At 36.1% G+C, this 19,653-nt stretch overlaps 1 protein-coding gene across 3 annotated transcripts; it reads right to left on the bottom strand.

The window, feature by feature from the left end:
• Positions 1 to 910: 910 nt before the first annotated feature.
• Positions 911 to 19,362, bottom strand: LOC133874206 (stomatal closure-related actin-binding protein 2-like). Of its 3 annotated transcripts, none has more exons than XM_062312071.1 (14): positions 19,108 to 19,362; positions 17,701 to 17,948; positions 17,238 to 17,540; positions 16,611 to 16,739; positions 15,588 to 15,680; positions 13,511 to 13,651; positions 13,317 to 13,385; positions 10,444 to 10,527; positions 9,430 to 9,610; positions 7,372 to 7,488; positions 7,127 to 7,185; positions 2,434 to 2,568; positions 1,630 to 1,779; positions 911 to 1,179 (listed from the first exon to the last, which is right to left on the bottom strand). In XM_062312071.1, exons 3-14 carry the CDS (start codon positions 17,520 to 17,522, stop codon positions 1,147 to 1,149), a joined length of 1,476 nt encoding a protein of 491 aa, XP_062168055.1. In that variant the 5' UTR covers positions 17,523 to 17,540; positions 17,701 to 17,948; positions 19,108 to 19,362; the 3' UTR covers positions 911 to 1,146. The 3 variants fall into 3 exon arrangements, with proteins under 3 accessions (XP_062168055.1, XP_062168056.1, XP_062168054.1); XM_062312072.1 differs by having other exon boundaries at positions 17,822 to 17,948; XM_062312070.1 differs by lacking the exon at positions 17,701 to 17,948 and having other exon boundaries at positions 19,108 to 19,361.
• Between the last annotated feature and the right edge of the window lie 291 nt (positions 19,363 to 19,653).

Below are 19,653 nucleotides of genomic sequence, written 5' to 3'. Positions count from 1 at the left end.
GTATCTGCCCAGATGTAAACCCCTACCATTTGTACAAGCTTGTTCCCCTAAAATTGAACCTTCCTCTTTGATTGTTGCGGCAAATATACCGGAATACAATGAAATTGAATTCCTTGAAATTGATTTTATGGCTTCTCGGTCGATTCAACTCTGTTTAATTTTCGAACTGCACAAATTGAAATTGGTTTTACTGCTTCATCATCTGTCGCTATTGATAGATTAATTTCGTGTTTGAAGAGTGAGTTTGCTGTATAAGGACCTCGGAAGATTGATTTTATTTTATTTTTGGTGTTCAAACACATTTTGTGGCTGCTGGTATTGTACTTCTACAGCAACATTCTATTACTAACCTTCTTCATAGGACAAAAATATGCCATGACAATAGGAGATCACATAAAGTCTCCAAAGCATCTAGCTAGCAGATGCTTCAAGACAAGACAAGGACAGAGTCTCCGAAGGATCTAGCTAGCAGATCACATAAAGCACAAGAACAAAATGATAAACCTCAATTGAATTATCTTAGCTGATAACGATTAAATCCTGTTCAGTTTGTATAGATAAATGTTATCTTGATTTTGAACCCCCCCCCCCCAATTGCGATTATACTTTATAAATAGATACAAACTCCACTGAAGAATTCAGGAGTGAGAGATAACTAACCAGAATATTGTATGTGTTGTTTTACTTTTAATTTCTATATTTGCACATTGTGCCAGGGAAAATGGGAAGAACCTTTTCCAACTTCCCAACATCCACAGGCAGTGCCCATTGGGCTGATATGGCAGTGTTCATCCATGCTTCTTAAAAAAAACACCGACACTGCCACATCAGCCCAGTAAGACGTGGGTGTAGTATGTAGTAATAAACTGCTATATATGCAAATGTGCCAACGTATAAGCAAACTGCTATATTATGCAAATCAGTCACAAAGCACAGATGAACCCATTAATAGAGAAGTGGTAAGTTTGTTACAAACAAATGATTAGGCAAAACAAAAAAAACGATGCCTAAAATGATTCAACCCTATTAGTGGAATATTACAAACACAAATCTGTTTTTCTGACTCAACAAACGCACACATATTACTCACACTATGAAAACCTGATTGTACTTACATTTGCCAAAACTCAGTCAGTAGGTTAACTTCTATACTTGATCATCTGGTCCAGCAAGCATGACCTGTTATTTAAGGTTTCCAATTTCAAACTCTATACAAAGTGAAAATAAAGCAAAAATAAAGTATACTGGCAAAACTAATTTTCACCAAACAGCCCACTGAGCCTTTTATATCCAGAAAGACCAAATACTAGGGGCTAAGTATGAAGAAAATGTTTGTAAAAGCTACCCAGTTTCTTCATCCTGTATTGAAGATCCAGAAGAAATGGAAGCTACATAATTGGAGCCCAGAAAATGGAAAAATTAGAGAAAGCACTTGGTCATGGTGATTAAGATCTTCTAATATTCACAGAACATATGATAACCTAAGCTAGAAGCCGAATCTATTGGGTACAAGGGGGAGTGGGCTCCCTTGGGAACTTAACATTCCCATGTCCTACCAAATCTCACCGACATTTATGAAACCAATAATTGAAGAACCTAGTTAAATTCAGGAAAGTAAAATATACATACATTGCAATCAAGAGCATATTTCCTTGCAAGCATAATTGCTGCATTCCTTTCTCGCTCCGATTCAAATGTTAAAACAAATGAGAGGCCCTTCCGTGGTTGCCAAAACAATGCCTTGGCTGCATTATTACCATCACCTCTGACTCCACATAGCTAGAGGTAGGGAAAGAGTTAGTTTTAAGAAAATCCTGTTCGTGAAAGTACTTCATGTGAATTAAAATGGAAAGAAACAATGGTACCAAGTTTTTCATGGAAAAGCTCAAGCCTAAAGAAAAGACAATTTCCATCATGGAAAGAATGTGGAGGTTTCAATGATCAGAGGCCACAACAGAAAATGAAGAATGACATTTCTGTATGATATGACTGATACAGTGACAGAGAAAGGACAAATGATGCAAAATTTCTTCATTATATATAAGAAGATTCTTCTTCTTTGTCTATTTTGCTCTTTTCTTCACTTTAAACAGAAGTCGGGGAGGGGGGGTGTGGTTGTTTATATTTTTCAAGCAAACAAATAGTACACTTGTCTATCCATCTCATGAATAGAGCCATTACACATTCTATGACAAATTATAGTTAACAGGTGAAATGATGTGCCGTTATGAATCTCAACAAGCAAAAATGAGCCTTCTTCACATGAAGAAGTCATTTTAAATGGTAAGTCTAAAAAAGGAAACAAAAAAAAGAAAGAAAGAAAGAAAATCAATCACAGTGCTGCTCAACACAATAAAAAAGTACCAAATCCAGCAAACCCACAATAACTTCTCCATCTTCAGTGAAACAAAAGTTATTAGCTATAAAGAATACCTGCATTGACAATGAATAATTTTCTCTAGCCTTCGTAATCCATCCTCTACAGAGCTTTATCCTCATCTTTCCCACATGAAATGCATGAACAGAGTGTGATGGATGATCTTGTCCATTCATCTGGGAAATAACTACCTATAAAACGAATGTCAAAACCTGATAAGAACTAGATGTGTAAACTAGTTTTCTTTTTCTTTTTTTGATAAGTAATGATAGTATTATTAAAAGCGTAAGGCGCCCCTACGTACACTAGAAGTATACAACAGGAAACACCTAACTAGAAAGCGAAAAAGAAGTAAGAAATTCAGCAAAGCTGATAGATAAAGGGTACAAATAAGCCATCGACCAGACATACAAAGTATGAAGAAACAACTCTAGCACCTCCTCAAGGGAGCTTTCTAGATTCTCAAAACACCTAAGGTTTCTTTCTCTCCAAATACACCAAAAAAGGCAATTAGGCACCATCTTCCAAGAAGTAGCGCTCCCTGATCTCCCAGACTTCCACCAACAAGCAACTAAGTCAAGCACACTCCTAGGCATGACCCATGCAATCCCAAAGCGTGAGAAAATGTTGTTCCATAGAGCTGAAGCCAAATCGCAATGCAGAAGAATATGGTCCACTGATTCCCCATCCCGCTTGCAAAGACAGCATCTATCCACAATAATTAAGTTCCTCTTCCTAAGATTGTCCAAGGTCAAAATTCTGCCTAGAGCTGCAGACCAAGTGAAGAAAGCTGCCCTCGGGGGAGCCTGAGACCGCCACACACACTTCCATGGGAACCGAGTACCTCCAGCACACATCATAGAACCAAAAAAAGACTTCACCCTGAACACACCTTTCTTGGATGGGACCCATTTAAGACAATCTGCCCTCTCCATATTCACCGTGGTGGAGCCCAGCATCTGGAAAAAAGAGGCAAAAACATCGACTTCCCAATCATGAGCCTCTCTAATAAAGCTCACGTTCCATTGAATGGACCCGCCCAAACTCTCCAAATTATCAGCCACTGACGCATCCTTCACCCGAGCAATGCCAAAGAGATCAGGGAACACTTCTTTCAGAATCGAATCTCCGCACCACAAGTCATGCCAAAATCTGATCCTACTCCCTTCCCCCACCTCAAATCTAAGAAGTTTGGAGAATTTCTCCCAACCTTTCCTTATAAACTTCCACAACCCTACTCCAAACGCCCCAGCAACCTCTCGGGAGCACCACCCACCCCACAAACTTCCATACTTTGAGTCCACCGCGACTCTCCACCAAGCATCCCTATCCATGCCATATCGCCATAACCATTTGCCTAGCAATGCGCGATTAAACTGAACCAACTTCCTAATGCCAAGCCCCCCATTCGAAATTGGAGTACAAACCTTCTCCCAACTCACCAAGTGGTATTTAAACGTTTCACCCATGCCACCCCAAAGAAAATCTCGTTGCAACTTCTCAATGCGAGAAGCAACACTCACCGGAATAGGGAACAGAGACATGTAGTACGTAGGTAAGTTAGAGAGCGTACTCTTGATAAGGGTCACTCTCCCTCCCTTAGAGAGGTATAACCTTTTCCAACTAGCCAACCGTTTTTCAACCTTCTCAATAACTCCATCTCAAATACGAGTAGACTTGTAAGGAGCCCCCAATGGAAGACCCAAATACATCACAGGCAAATAAGCAACTTCACACTCTAAAATGCCAGCTAACCTACCCACATTATCGACATTCCCCACTGGAATAATGCTGGATTTGGCCAAATTAACCTTAAGCCCCGAGACAGCCTCGAATAAGAGCAAGAGAACTCGCAAAGACCGAATCTTTGAGGAGCTAGCATCACAGAAAGAACTTTAGTTCTAACCACAATACCATAGTTCTTTTTTTTTTTCAACCCTTTCATGAATTAATTAGAACTAAAGTAAAACTCCAAAAAATACAATCATAAATTTCTGCGCATTTATAATATTATGTACAAGTTCTGATCATCCAAAAGCTGTTATGCAACCGCATGGTTTCCAGCTAAGAACAATTCAGATGTCACATTACATAGATTATAGTTGAAGCCATGATCTACATTGGATCAGTTTGGACCTGGAGCAGAACTATGTATTCTAAATGACTTTACATGCTACAGATAATTCTTGTGCAATCTGACATTTATTAAAGTTTTTGTGTTGGTTGCAATGAAGATATTCATTTTACTCGTAAGACCTCTTAGTTATAATAAAAGAAATGTCTTTTGATGACTACAGTTCCGAAGGACTTCTGCTGGCCCAAAAGGCAATATTCCAGTAGTATGATTATTAAAATAAAAATGCCAACCATAAGTTTTCATGAGTTCAAATCATCTCAGCATTACGCCAAGATGCAACTATACATCAATAGAAACAGGGACAAGCCCACTGGAAGGATCAGCAGTCATGCGCTAACAAGGAAGAAATTCGCCAATTTTTTTGAGAAATGAAACAAAATTTCCCAGTCTCTCATCTAGTCATCCACTTCCTGAGTGGTAATTTTTACCACATACTCATTAAGAATGACAAATTAGGTCTTAACTTTGCCAAATTTTGACAGAAGAAATCATGCATAATGTGAATATAGCAAATTGCCAAGTTTTCATGATGATATAACTCCACCTCAACGCATCCCAGCCCCAATCAACTTCCTACATTTGCTCAATGGTCTGCCATTACGACGAAGTCAATGGCCAAGTACAGATAAATAGTCTGCAAAAAGATCTTATTTGGCCAAACAGCTGATGAAAGAAGTTAAAGAGGTTAGGGGCTAACTAAGATCAATCTCTGGCCCAAAGTCAGAATGAGGGCAACTATGTAGGCCTAAAGAGGCACGGGTGTCCTGCCCAGGTGTTGGAGGTAAAGAGCACCGGATGTTGAGATGTCCAAGTCTATGTAACAGCCACCAGGAAACTAGCATCTAGCATCTGAAAATTTACAAAAAAGAAAAAAAATTCTCCCATGTACTAAGAGTACATACCATCCCACATTTGGGAGAAGAGATTTGGGTTGAGGAAAGGAGAGGGATGGAAAACAATGAAGAGAATTTATATTTTCTTTAATGTGGGATTTTTAATAAGTAGGTAAAGGAAGGGATTTATCAGGAAAATTGCTGTCATTTCTGAGAAATTTGCTTTCTGCCCAAAAACGGACTGATTGTAGGCAAGGAAAATTTTTCAATGAAATTTTCCCTCATTCACATGAAAACCTATCACAACAAAACTTCTTATTTAAATAAAGGGGTATGATAATAAAAGTCTAAATATACTTTTTCCGCTCCTTTCCTGTCCTCTCATTAATCAAACAAGGGATTATATGTTTCCTAAACTTCCCATGCAAACCTATCATTTCCTTTCCTTTCCCTACAGATAGATCTTATCCACCCCATTCCTTTCCTTAGAACCTTGCAAACATAGTGTTAGTGGGGAAAAAATAACCCAGAAAGAAGTGTTTCCTTCAAGTCCATCAGGGACATGTTCTCCATTCAGGAAAAAGGACAGTAGCCTTTTATCATCTTTACAAAGACAATAATTTTTCTTTCCCTATTAAAATCACCAGTGAGAAAAGAGTAGCCCTAATCAAATATGATTTTGTTTTTCTATGTGGAGATAACCACTGGGGTGAATCAGAGAGCCAACTGTTAGGGCTATTGGCCCAAATATATACCCCCGTCAAAGAAAATCCCCTTTCTTTTGGAGTGCTGTTTAATAAAGAAGAAAGTCTTCAAATCAGGCTTGTATGGTAACTGTTTAAATTTATTTCTGTTTTTAAATTCACAAAAATAAAAAAACAGAGCAAAAATGCTATAACAAACATGTTCTCTGAAACTCTTTTATGAAAAATATTCCTGAAAGAACTAGTTTTCAAACAACATCAAGTGTTTTCTGAAACAGTTTTTTGTTTTCCTTTTTTGATGAATGAGAAACTTTCATTAACCAAACAACTGAACACTTTAAAATGAAAACGTTATAGTAAAACACTAAAGCTTAATAACCCCTGTACAAACAAAATTTTAACCAACAAAACACTTCTCTGCAAAGCTAAACTAAAATCCCATCTTCATTACTTCTTGGGCTAATAACACATTTTCAACAATGCTTCGACGAGGAATAAAAGCTGTTTGATTAGAACTGATTAAAGTTTTTTGTTTTCAATATAGAAAAAAATAAAGACATAAGAAAGAAGCTGTTCCTTGAACCATATGAAAAATGTACAACATAAAAAATTGGTTACGAACAAATGAAAAAGAGGAATTACCCCAAATAAAATTAAATGACCTCCAGTATGGTCAAAGTCAAGTCACAACATCAAAGACCACCCCCACCGGTCACTCCCCCCCCCCCCCCCCCCCCCCCCCCCCCCCCACAAAAAAAAGAAAAAAGAAAAAAAGAAAAAAGACAGAACAACCTTAAGGTATGAGTTGTGTCACATGTCACATCAAACATAGATGTCAGATATTACCATTCGCTCAATTCACTAGCATACAATCTGTGACCATGGAAGAATGAGAAGATTAAAGGTGGACAAGTCGATAAAAAAAATAATGGAATAATACACCATTCTTTTTTACCATTCTTTTGCCTTTTCTTATCATATTTTGTTTTAGTAGTTAACAATAAATACTAATGACTAGAGCTTAATAAGAAAAACCAAAAGACTGGAAGTAACTAAAAAGGGTAGGATAACATACATTAAATTCAGCATTGGATTTTCGTAAAAGCGTCTCTACATAGCTTCCAAGTCCTGCAGCTGTTAGAAGTAATTAAGTCAGCCTCTTTTTTTCTCCACATCTTTAAGCATCAAATAGGATGTATGAAGCTAAAATCTGTAAGAGCCCAAACCCGGAAATTTGATCCAGATTACACAAGACAACATCAAAATGGATAAAAAAAATGTTCCCAAAAATTATAATGAAGATTTATGATCAAAACCAACCCGTCTCAATGGGACCAGTAGTTGTGACTGTGAATTTTTGGCCGTTGGAAACAATTTCGGCTTGTAAGATTCTTCCAACATCAAAGGGTTCAGGAGCATAAATTGATTTGTTGGCGCCTGTTGAAGTGGGAAAGATGAACCACTTAAGAAAAGTATGATTAAAACACCATAAGAGCTCTATAGAACAAAATTGAATTTGCAGAACCCAAATACCCAATTAAGTGAGATTGAAATGAACAGATAAGAGTTACAGTTAACATTTTGATCAGACACAAGTATGCCGCACATATGATGATACCAATGGCTGCGTCATTTAGATTTTTGTGCCTTATTTGGCTTAGTTTTTAACTCATGTGATCAAACTAATTATTTCTAACTTCTACCCCTCTTACGGTTAATTTCTCCTATTCTACAAATGCAGGACCCAGGTATGGCTCATGGTTACTAGGTGGGCTTGTGCTAGGGAGCAGTGTTAGTGTATTCTGAGTATACATTTTTTCCTTTCTTCTTGTTAGAGTGAACTGTGGAATAATATGAAATTCCTAAGAATATAGGGAATGATATGTAAACCTTCTAGAAGAAGGCCAAGTGTCCTAGTGAGCTGTCATAGAATATTTTGGTATTTTGGATCTATTTAATGAATGAAGGAGAAGGAATGAGCTACGTAGAATCAGCAGCTCCATTCCATTTCATAGTTTTCTTTCCATTACACTTCTTAATAATCTAAGCTCTTGGGGCTAGTGGTCCACCGCAGAGACATTTGGTAAAAATTGTCATGAAGTCCACCTCTAACTCGCATACTTGACCAATCATGCCTTGGTGGTATCATATTTGATTACATTACAAGATTTGTCTTGCAGGTAATTAAAGGGGGATGTGCTCATGTCATAAACCATCGTTTTCTTTCGTGTCAAATGGTCGACTTTATAACTAGACATTAGTATTGCATCCATCGAATACATGTTGGTATGACCTCCACTGGACAATGATAAAATATGCAGCAAACTTACAATCTGGACAACCTAAAGGTGATAGTAGAAGATGACAAACAAATCACCTAGTTTGGTTTTCAACTGAGGAGAGTTGGATAAGACACTGGTAATAAAGGAGTTTTGATTAGAGGAACTTCTTAGCAGCTGTCCCAATTAAATATTCCAAGACCCGCATAAGTTAGATGCATTTACAAGAAAGACTTAATGAGATTATGCATATTGTTCTCAACCACAGGGATCTATTAAGGTCTACCAAGATAAGAGATACAATTTAGTATGTGAAGAATTTCACGCAATATGGCAGATAGATTTAGAAGCAAACTATGTTATTTACTTTTTCGCAATTGCATTTTGAACTTTAGCTCTCTCTTTTTTTATGATCCAGGTGTGTAATCAGAATAAGAAACTTGATCAGTTCAGAAGCCATGTCTCACTAAAGCAACAACTATGTGACTTTTGGATAGAAAACCATCCTGATTTTTCATCAAATCGTTGGATCAAAACAAGCATAATGTCTTGTTTCTTCGATCTTAAACTCAATGACTTGGAACATTTTTTATCCTCATTCATGTGCAACAACTTAGGCTGGAACTACTGTGAAGAAAGATGCAGTTGCATGAGAACAAATGAACTTAATAACAGCATGAAGCAAGTAGGAGTTTTTATTGTTTAAAGGTACATGGAAATCCTAGTTCTGTTAACACTTTGAAGTAGTTATCAACAGTTAAAATGAAGTAATGGGTCATAGCAGTGAAAGCATGCAATTCCTTCCTTTTTATTTTCCTTTTCCAAACCCCCAATTGTAGACAACCTGCTTATTCATTAAACGAGTCTCCATTAAGTGAATTAAGGAAGAACATGCACTACATGATAAACCATTTTTTTTTTATAAGTAAAATATATTAAACTACATGATAAACCATACAGATGATTTAAGCCTGAATAACAGATAAACAAGATATAATACACCAATATGCTAAATTGTTACAATTTTTAATCATATGAAGTGATTCTACTGAGCCTAGTTCACATTGGGGCACAGAAGAAAAACTGATTGAATAAATACCTGAAATAACTTCCCTCCAGCTGCCTTCAGATGATAAGCGGTACCAATGGATTGAACATTTTGAAAGCAGTGGAGGCTTATCTGACCGAGGCCGAATTCGTAGATATGAACCTAGATTTTCAGAACCATCTAAGATATATAAACTAGATTTATTTTCCTCATCCCTCTTGCTTATTGCCAGCTGGAAAAAGGATAAGGACATGAGCTCTTCCAATAAAAGTATCTTGAACAAACTTTCTTGCATGCCTAGGAATTATTTAATGATTGACTAATTGAAGAAAGATATCAGATTTCAAGACAGTCATAATCGCACTCGATTGAAAAAAGAAATCAGATGTCAGGACATGGTCTGAAACTAAACTGGTAGAAACATACACAGCTAAGAATATTATTTTCATAATTAAGAAAAGAAACAGGCTTTTCATACTATATGACAGGTATCTCCCATACTCCAACTTAACATTGCCTAAGGAATATAATTGACCGACCAGCATGTTACTAAACTTAAGGCAAGAAAAGCTAGCATGCAGGACACGGACCTATTCCTTGCATATTTGTGTTTGATGTACTTGATGTTATCACTAAAGCCTACCTACTGCTATTTTTGTAATCATTTTCTAAGTCATTTTATTATCGTTTCCTACTCTGTGTTGAATATGATTTAAAAGCACAGTTGCCAAGAGCAAAAAAATATAAATTATTATTAGACCAAGTTCAGACGTAGCCAGCTGAAGATGGGTCTGTCAATCATAAGTTAATTAAAACTTGTGACAAAACTTTAACAAAGCAGTAAAGAAACATGTCATGAAACAAATCTTTAGGAATTTACTCAGAAGATAAGCTGATTTGAACCAATGCTATTCACTTCATTTTAGCTTCAAGAGGAGAAAAAGGTGTTTTAAGTTAAGGTATCACCCTAATAACCAAGTCAGTGACATAGCCAAACATACTGTTTAGTTAAGTCCAGAAAAAAATATTAGATGACTTCTATGAAAGGTAAACGATATAACAAACCTCTTTCTGAAGCTTAACCGAAAATATAGATTTCTCCCGAATTTGAGTCCTTAGTGCACGAAGCTCATGTTCCATGTCCATCATCTGCAAACATAATGCATATCTTCACAGTTTGAAAAGTAAATTTGATCTTAACTACATATTTGAAACTCAAATGTGTCCTAAAAAAGTAAACAATTATGCAAAGCAAAGCATGTCCTCATTATATCAACAGTAGCAAAACATGAATAAAATGGAATTATTGGTAAATAATATGTGAAAATAGTCAGTTAATAGCATGAAACCTTATTAGCATAGTTGGTTGTAATATATAGCAGATAACAATGAAACAGAAATGCAGCAAGAGAAAGGAAGAAAAGCAAATGAGTTTGCAAAAGCACTGTCTTCCTGGAAACAGCCACATGTTTTTCCAGAAAAACCAACCAACTATGAAAAGGTAAAAAGTAAGATTATCCTAATACTTTAAAGTAAATAAGTATAAAATCTTAACATGGCTAGTAAGATGAGACATAGCCGATTGGCAAAATCCTTAAGATATGGCAGTCAAATTATTTTGACTTACTCGAATGTATTAAGTAAAAAAATACACTCCCGGAACAACCATATACACCAAACATGGAAGAATTAACCCAAAGTGCCATAGTAAAATTAACAACTAAAAGATACTTAAATATAATAAATAAAAGGATATGAAAAAAAAATTATAGCAAGGGTACTAAAGCTTCAGCTTCAACCTCCTTATAAACTGCATGGTCAATTTTACTTGATATGAATAGACAAACATAACTTAAAATATGTTTCATAATTTCAGTACTTCATTAGTAAGGATGGCAATGTGATGGGCCAAATGGTCATCACTGGCATTTTTGGGATAAATGCAATTTATCATTAATATGTACCCATCCCAAGTATGCAGTGGGGATGGCTGGTGGCTTTCAGTTGTAAGAGCAAGCTTAGGGATAGAGAAACCGATCCCGCCTCACCCCCTATTCATCAGCCCCTATTTTTCTGCACTTTCTGCTTAACACCTAGAAATTTTATTTTATTTTATTTTTTTGGGAGGGGCAATAAATTGCTATATTCAATAACATAATTATTTAATTTTTTTGTTAAATGCCTTTTTAGTACCTGTGGTAAGGGTCATTATCAAATGGAAGCCTCGGTTTCAAAAACGTATCACAGGTGGTACTTGTCGTTAATCGAAATACCAACTTGGTACTTCCATCCAAGTTCCGTTCAAATTTTTTACAGAGATCCACGTCACCCCTCTTAACATGGTGACACCTGCCCCATGTGGCACATATTTTAGACAAGTCAGAATATCCTATGACGTGGCCATGCATCACATGTGGTACCTATGTTTTTATGCCACGTCATATGCCGAAAATAATAAAAAATTACCTAAACTTAAATAAATAAATAAATAAAAATTAGGAACCAAAATTTGGGAGTGGCCGGCCACTCCCATTTTGTCCAAGGGATGGCTCGAGCCACCCCCTATGGCTAGCCAAGGGGTGGTTCGGCCACCCCCAACTTGCAAAATGGGGGTAGCCGAAACCATCCCCATTAGCCTTGGGGGTGGCTCGGGAACCCTCATTTAGCCTAGGGGTGGGTTCCGCCAACCCCAAAAGGCCAAAGGAAAAAAAAAAAAAACAAATGGAGTGTTGGCCCTTGGGGGTGGCCGAACAACCAAGGCCCGGGGTGGTTCAACCACCCCCGGCTGGCCATAAGGGGTACCCCTTGGCCAAAATGGGGGTGGTCGGCCACCCCCAATTTTTGGTTTCTGGAATTTTATTTTTTTTAGTTGAGGTAATTTTTTATTATTTTCAACATCTGATGTAGCATAAAAACATCGATACCACCTGCAATACAAGGCCACATCATAGGATAGTCTAACTTGGCTAAAATATGTGGCACACAGGACAAGTGTCACGATTTTAAGGGGATGACATGGATCTCCATAAAAAAAATTGGACAAAACCTAGACGGAAGTACCAAGTGGGTATTTCGATTAACATCAGGTACCACCTATGATACTTTTTGAAACCAAAACCGAGGTAGTCATTTGTTAATGACCCTTACAACAGGTACTAAAAAGTCAATTAACCCTTTTTTTATGACAGGAAACCCTCCAAAGCAGGGCTACTTTGTGTATCCGCCCCTGAAGAATAAACCCCAGGCCCTCATAATGCACCTCAATAACATAATTAGCAAAATAAAGGGAAACACAAACTAACTATGTTGTTACACCATTATTCTCAACATCAATTGATGTGATTAGTTGGACCATACTTGTGAAGAATATTGCACATACTCTTGAAGAATTCATTGTTTCACTCCTTTATTAGACTACTTATCAAACTAAGCATTTAAATTAAAATATTGAACCACGATGTTCAGCAAAAAAAAATAAAAAATAAAACAAAGAAAATTACAACTTTCTTTCCAATATTCTTTTAGTCAAGATCAAAAGTACACAGTTGAAAAGTTTCCTAAACATGAGGACAGAAGTGGTAACATCTGCTAAATTGAAGACTAAGACTTAGCAGGAAACCTCTCAAGTTCTATATGATATGCATATTATAAAAACGATTAGCATTGGTAATATACTAAAATATGTGTCAGATCAGGCAATGCAAAATTATTTGTATGATGGTATCAAAATCTATGAGTGAAAACAAAGCTTAGGAGATTGCACCTTGCTTGGCTGATGCCCTCTCAAGTTCTATATGATATGCATATTATGAAAACGGCTAGCCTTGGTAATAGACTATAATATGTGTCAGATCAGGCAATGCACAAGTATCTGTATGATGGTATGTAATGAAATCTTGCAAAATCTATGAGTGAAAACAAAGCTTAGGAGATTGCACCTTGCTTGGCTGATGCAACACTTTGATTCTTCTACCCTCTTGAACCTCCTCTATCAGATCCTCCACATCCTGATAGTATGGAACATTAGATAAAAAAACAAAAACTATTTTGTGTCTCATGCTCCACTCATTTTTAGATTTCATTAACGTAAGCAAATTGAAGGTACATATAACTTCAAACAACTAATTGAAACCTGTTTTTTAGAAGCTGGGGAATTTCTTTCTTCTTCTTCAAGTGCTTCACCAATTCTCTGCACTACAAGCCTAGCACTCTCAATTTCAGCACAAGCAAAAGATTTCTCTTGGTTAACCAACTTTTTAGCATCTTCAGAAGCCTGTAAACAAAAGAATACACTCAACTCAAGAACAAATATAAAATACCATTTACAAAAAGGAACAAAAATCCAACACGAAAAGATGTCAGCGAACAACTGTTCCATGAATAAGAGTTACAATAACGTAGTAACTCAAATTTTAAAATTTTGGTGAAATGGGGAAAGTAATCTCCTAAATTCAATAAATTCCTTAAAATCCATTTGACCAAATTAAGCCTAAACCCTAACTATCAACTTTCCTCCAAAAGCTTTCCCCAATATGGCCTAGCCACTTAATACTCCTAGAAATTCAAAATTTTCGCCCAATTTGAAGTACAATTTCTTAAAAACCAAAATTCCAAAAAAGTTATTAAATTGACCTAACCCTAATTCTCCAATTTAAAAAACCCTACTTATTGGCCGGCTACCTCTTTTTCCAATTCTCAAAAATTTTGTCGATGCGTGCTCTAGAGAAAGAAAGAGAAAAAGCCACGTCCTCCATTCCAGTCCAAAAACCCACATTCTGTAAGTATTCTTCTTGAATTCCTCTTTGATTTTCTATTTTACACGACCATAGATTTGTTGAAAATCATGATTATTCAATGTACTCAGTGGTAGCGAGAATCTTTTTGCTTAGAAATTTAAGGTAGATTTTAGACTTGTTCTGATGAGTTCTATTCAAAAATAAGGTAATTGATTTTAGATTTGCTTGATGACATGTTTATTAAAAAAATTAAGCTTCTTTTAGATTCTAACTGAATATGATTAGCATGAAAACCTGTCAGGTATGCATGTTAAGTATTAAACTGAAGCAATAGTCAATTGAACATTGTATTTTTTGACCAGGCATGTTTTAACATCCTATTTATATATCTGTGAAAGATAATACTTTTACAAACCATATACCTATTAAACTCAAATATAACCAAGACTATACTTAGGATAGAAAATATGTCTGTTACTTGCAGCCAAACTCATCCTTTCAGCTGGTAATGCATAGTGCCTCAACTCTTCGTCACAAGCTATTTTCAATTAAGCTAGCAAAATCTACCAACAGTTCAGCCACTTTGAATGAAGATGTTGAGTATACATATGTGAGTATAAATAAGTTAAATACCATATTGGAAATATGCCATAAGTGTGAGTAGTTAATATAGCATAGTTGGGTCCAAACTCATAGGCTTAAGTATGCTTTTGGGTTGAATAGCGTCTCAACATGTTATATTATTGTCTCATTAGAAGACTTCTCAATGTGTCAATCTCTCTTATAGAAGAAAATTGAGACTTCCATGCTCATTTATTTTATAAGCATTTACTTTTACCCATTTGTCAATTTTGTATCTTTTGGTTGATTTATTTAATATACACCTTCAAAGATAATGGTGCTGACTTTTTTTTTATGAATAATTCAGATCTTATAGAGAACAAGGTTAAACCCTCGCACACAAAAAGTATACAAAAGGGACTTAACCCTTTTTTTTTATATAAGTAAATTTAGTCTTATTGAAAGCGTAAGGCGCCTCTAAATACACTGGAAGTATACAAAAGAAAACACCTAACTAGGAAGAGAAAAACGAACAAGAAAATTGACAAAACTAATTGATAGTGGGGACAAAAAAGACACCGTCCAAATATATAGAGTACGTAAAAATGAAGCTAAAATATCCTTCATGGAACTCTCCAAATCCTCAAAACACCTAAGATTTCTTTGCTCAGACCATTGGGCCAAGGGTTGACAATCGACCCCATGCACTCAAGCCATACACTGTCCACATGGATTAAACCAACAGGTCTAGTCTAATATCATATGCAATAAGACACTAATCAAGGAATCATTGTTACCCTTAAATGCTCTAAAACCAGTAAGATGAGTCACAAGAGAAATATAGCACACGAAAAGGCATGTAGTTAAAAGATCTATGATTCTGCATGTAAATTCAGGATGGCACTAAATGACCTGTTTGAGGTAGTTTGCTAGCTTTTTCACTTCAAACTTCTCTTGAATCAATTCTCCTTCTTTCTGAGTCAACTTAACTGCTAAAGCTTCCACCTGCACGATGAGATTATAGTCAAAGACAATATTACATTTTAGTTATAGAATAGACAATAATAAAGGACTTATCTCCTCATATTCCCAATTCACTCAGGAGTGTGTTCCCAGAAAAAAAGGAAGGGAGAGGGGAAGAAAAGAGAAAAGAGAATCTTTATATATATATACATTTCTGCTAAGGAGGTGTCAGGCTATTTGAGCACCTAACTAAACTTCAAACACATGCATCTCTAGGAAAGGTGGTTAAAAGTGGAAAATAAACTCGGTTATTCTTCCTGAAGCACCTCAACTACAACTCCAACTCGGCATAACACCCTAAGGTTTTCGGCAGTGAAGAACAACCTCTAAAGATAAAAGAAAAGGATACCCAATAACAGTTAGACAAAGTGTGTCATAAAGTAGAAGGCCCGATTAAACTTAAACCCCTTTTATAATATAGGTTGGTCGAGCAATTTAGTTAAAGTGACCTAAGAAGTACTTGTGCCACTAGAACTGTTATTTGTCAGCAGGGAGTACATGACAAGCATGAGTATAGTGTATACTTTAGAAAATAAGGAAACACGCTTTCTCAGTCCACATAATCAACATTTACTTAAATATTGAGAAGAGCAAGCACAAGTACACAGGTTTGAGTCTTTAGAGCAATCTCTTTACATGGAACTGTTGAAGGTAAAAAATGCATCTAGCTCACCCATTCCAAAAGGGACAAGCAATAGGTTTTGCTCTCTAAGATTTTAACAATCAAGAGATAATTATTTTATTCATCAACAAATATGAAAGTGCAGCCCCATATATATGAATCCTATACATCATACAAGAACCCTAAGGAGGTTGAACCAGTAGAATTTATCAACAAAATCCAAAAAGAAAACTTCTGCAGAAATCAAACGCAAAACCTAACTAAATAAGGAAAAAGTATGCAAAACTAACCATAGATATAGCTTTCTCGACATCCTCCTTGTTTCTTCCTGCCAAACGGCCTCTTAGAGATTCCAATGCATCTCTAAGCTTCTTCAAAAGAACATGTCCCTCCAAAGAAGCCACCTCTCTAAGCTTTGCCTGAATTTCAAGAAAAATTAGGGCAATTCATTTAGTATTGTCAGAACTTCATACTCTTCCCACACCAGGGGAGAAGAACTAAATGGACAAAAAGAAACAAACTAGACTTGAGTTGTGAGATTGAAGAAAAAAGAACAACAACACAAAATACAGTTCGGGAAAACAATGACAATTCATTATTTGTCTAGCATTCACAGAACTTGATACTGCACACAAGGGGGGAAAGAGAACTAAACAGACAAAGACAAAAACCAGGGTTGAGTTTTGTAATTGAAAGAGAAAAAAAAAAATGCCCTTGCTTTTAAATTAGGTAAGGCCCAACATATTGCACAATGCGCCAAATTGATTAGCTAATCAACAGTAGTTGGAAACAAGCTATGTTAAATATGTTCTCTGGAAAAAAGCTATATTGAATGTCAAACCGAAATTACTTATATGTCCATGTGTGTTTGGAAGAAAAAAAATAAAAGCCATTGAGAAGTGGCAAATATTGGGAACCTCATCAGACAACTTAGCAGCAGCAGCCAAGTTCTTGTCAAATTTACTAGCAAGGTCGCGAACTGAGAGACGCTTGTGCTGCTCTGACAGATTGGCAGTTTCCTGTTCAACAACCTCCTTCAAGGATGGACCTAGGTTGTCCTCCTTTGGCTCTTCCAAAATTTGATTGTCAGCTCCTAATTTATACTTTGGAAACCGATTAGAAGCAAAGCTCACATCAGCTGAAACCTCCAGAACTTCTTCTGCCTGCATCTTCACTTCAAATTCAGGGCTTATCTTCGTCATTGTTTCAAATTAGGCTCTCTGTTCACCAGAAGCAAATACAAACAACAATCTCATGTCGGACCTTTAATTAAATAATAAAAAATCAAATCTCCTTAATATCAGGTTATAAATTCATAATCTAAAGAACCAATGCACACACATATACATATGAAATCGTAAACAACTTCACATTCCTCACCTAAACTTAACCAAAACTTATGCAAATTGTGTTTTTTTTTTTTTTAATCGGAAGCATAGCTTAGAGGCATAGTGATGCGGGACGCCAGAAGGTAATGGGTTGGGCATACTCTGATGTTTACCCACACGTGATCTGTGGCTCGTGTTTGGCGTCCTGCATCACATAGAGCCCTGAATTTGAAAGTATAGTTGACTGATTTTGAGTGACCAATGCTTTCGTACTAATGTTCTTTCTTGCTTCGACTGACTCTGAAACAAAAAGTCATAGTTGATTATTTTTGGTTTTCTCTTCAACATCACATGCTTTCATATTGATCTTCTTTCTTATTATGATTCTGAAAAAAAAAAAAAAAAAAAAAAAAAAAAAAAAAAACTTCTCTTTCATGATAGGATGTTTAGCGACCAATGAAAGAGAAGAGGGCTATGAGAAAACGAAGATCAAACACAAAGAGATGCATATATGAGAAGAAGGCCATATATAACATTGAACAAAGGACGTCACTCAACTTGGAAAGGCATAGTTGATACATAAAAGGGAACAACGTGAACTAGTGAGCTAATTGGTATTGATGATGGGGTTGCAAACAAATGGAAATTCAATTAAACTGTTTCCAGTAATATGTTCAATTATATTCTAAACTTTTAAACCACAAAATTATCCGCTTTTTAAACTAGAATGTTCATCAGTCTAACCAATTCATTCAAAAATCAACCAATGCAAAACTTACAAATCACTCTGCCAGTCAAAAAAAAAAACAGAAGAGCAAAAGCTCTGAACTTGGAGCTTGATGACACGAAAGTCCTAGAGTTTACAACTACATTCATAACACAAACAAATAATCTGATATACAAAAAACTCTAATTACTCCCAAATTAAACTATAAAACAGATTCAAATTAAAACCATTACGCGTGACCCAATAAAAAATAAATAACAAAGCAAAGTTAAAAAGCACTAGATGAAGCAATACCATTATCAATATGAAATAAGAAAAAAGCTCTTACTTATAAAAGCAACAACCAAAGTCCAACTCCTAGTTACAATTCAATACAACCCAAATTACAAATATAAAAAAAAAAAAAAAAAAAAAAAAAAAAAAAAAAACTTCTCTATCCATCTATATAAAATTCATCAATTAAAAAAATAAATAAAGAAAGAAGAAGAAGAAGAACCCAGAAATGCCATCCAGATTCTTTGATAAGGTATAACATGTTCACAACAGCAAGAATCCAGCAATTAAAATCGCCAAAACCAAAAGTAAACAAAATAAATAAATAAATAAAGAATCATAAACTGAACTCAAGCACAGCTTAAAAAACCCACAATGATACCCCTAATGCTTCAAAGCTTCATCTACTTTAACAAAGAAAAACAATGCAGCTAATTAAGATAACGTAATAACACTTACCAGATCGCCAACAATGTGTCACCAAAGCAGATAAATATGCTAATGCTGGTCCATTGCTAGCAGAGATTCTTCTTATGGCAGTCCGATGAGTACTTATGAGAGAGAAAGAGAGTAAACAGGTAAATAAGAACTAGGACAAGGAGAAAGAAGAAGAAGAAGAAGAATCTAAGGAGGGGTTGGTTTTTGCTTTGCTTTTTCAAAAGGAAAAGGCAAAGCAAAGAAGAAGGCCTTCGCTTGTTGTCACTGCCCTCTCTGTCTCCTGTCCCAACAACTTGAATGAGGTATTCTTTTTGCCCTTTTTTTTTTTTTTTTTTTTAATTTTTAACTTTACCTCATCAAGCCATCATTCTTACTCTGTAAAAAGTTGCAGGTGAAACAGAAAAAAAGGAAAAGGCCGCCTTGCCCACGCGCTGTCCCCACCTCCTGACATGGGTCCCATTCAGGGTTTTAGCAGGCTGAGCTGGGACTTTTGAGTGGGAGCGTGGAGTGACGCGCGTGGCCCTAGGATTTCACTTTGTGGGAAGTGTTTGGCGCGGGGCGCGCCAT

Source organism: Alnus glutinosa, chromosome 7 (genome assembly GCF_958979055.1).
Source record: "Alnus glutinosa chromosome 7, dhAlnGlut1.1, whole genome shotgun sequence".
Classification (NCBI taxonomy): Eukaryota; Viridiplantae; Streptophyta; class Magnoliopsida; order Fagales; family Betulaceae; genus Alnus; species Alnus glutinosa.
The sequence above is the reverse complement of the archived record's forward strand: the minus strand, read 5'-3'. Positions and strand labels throughout refer to the sequence as shown.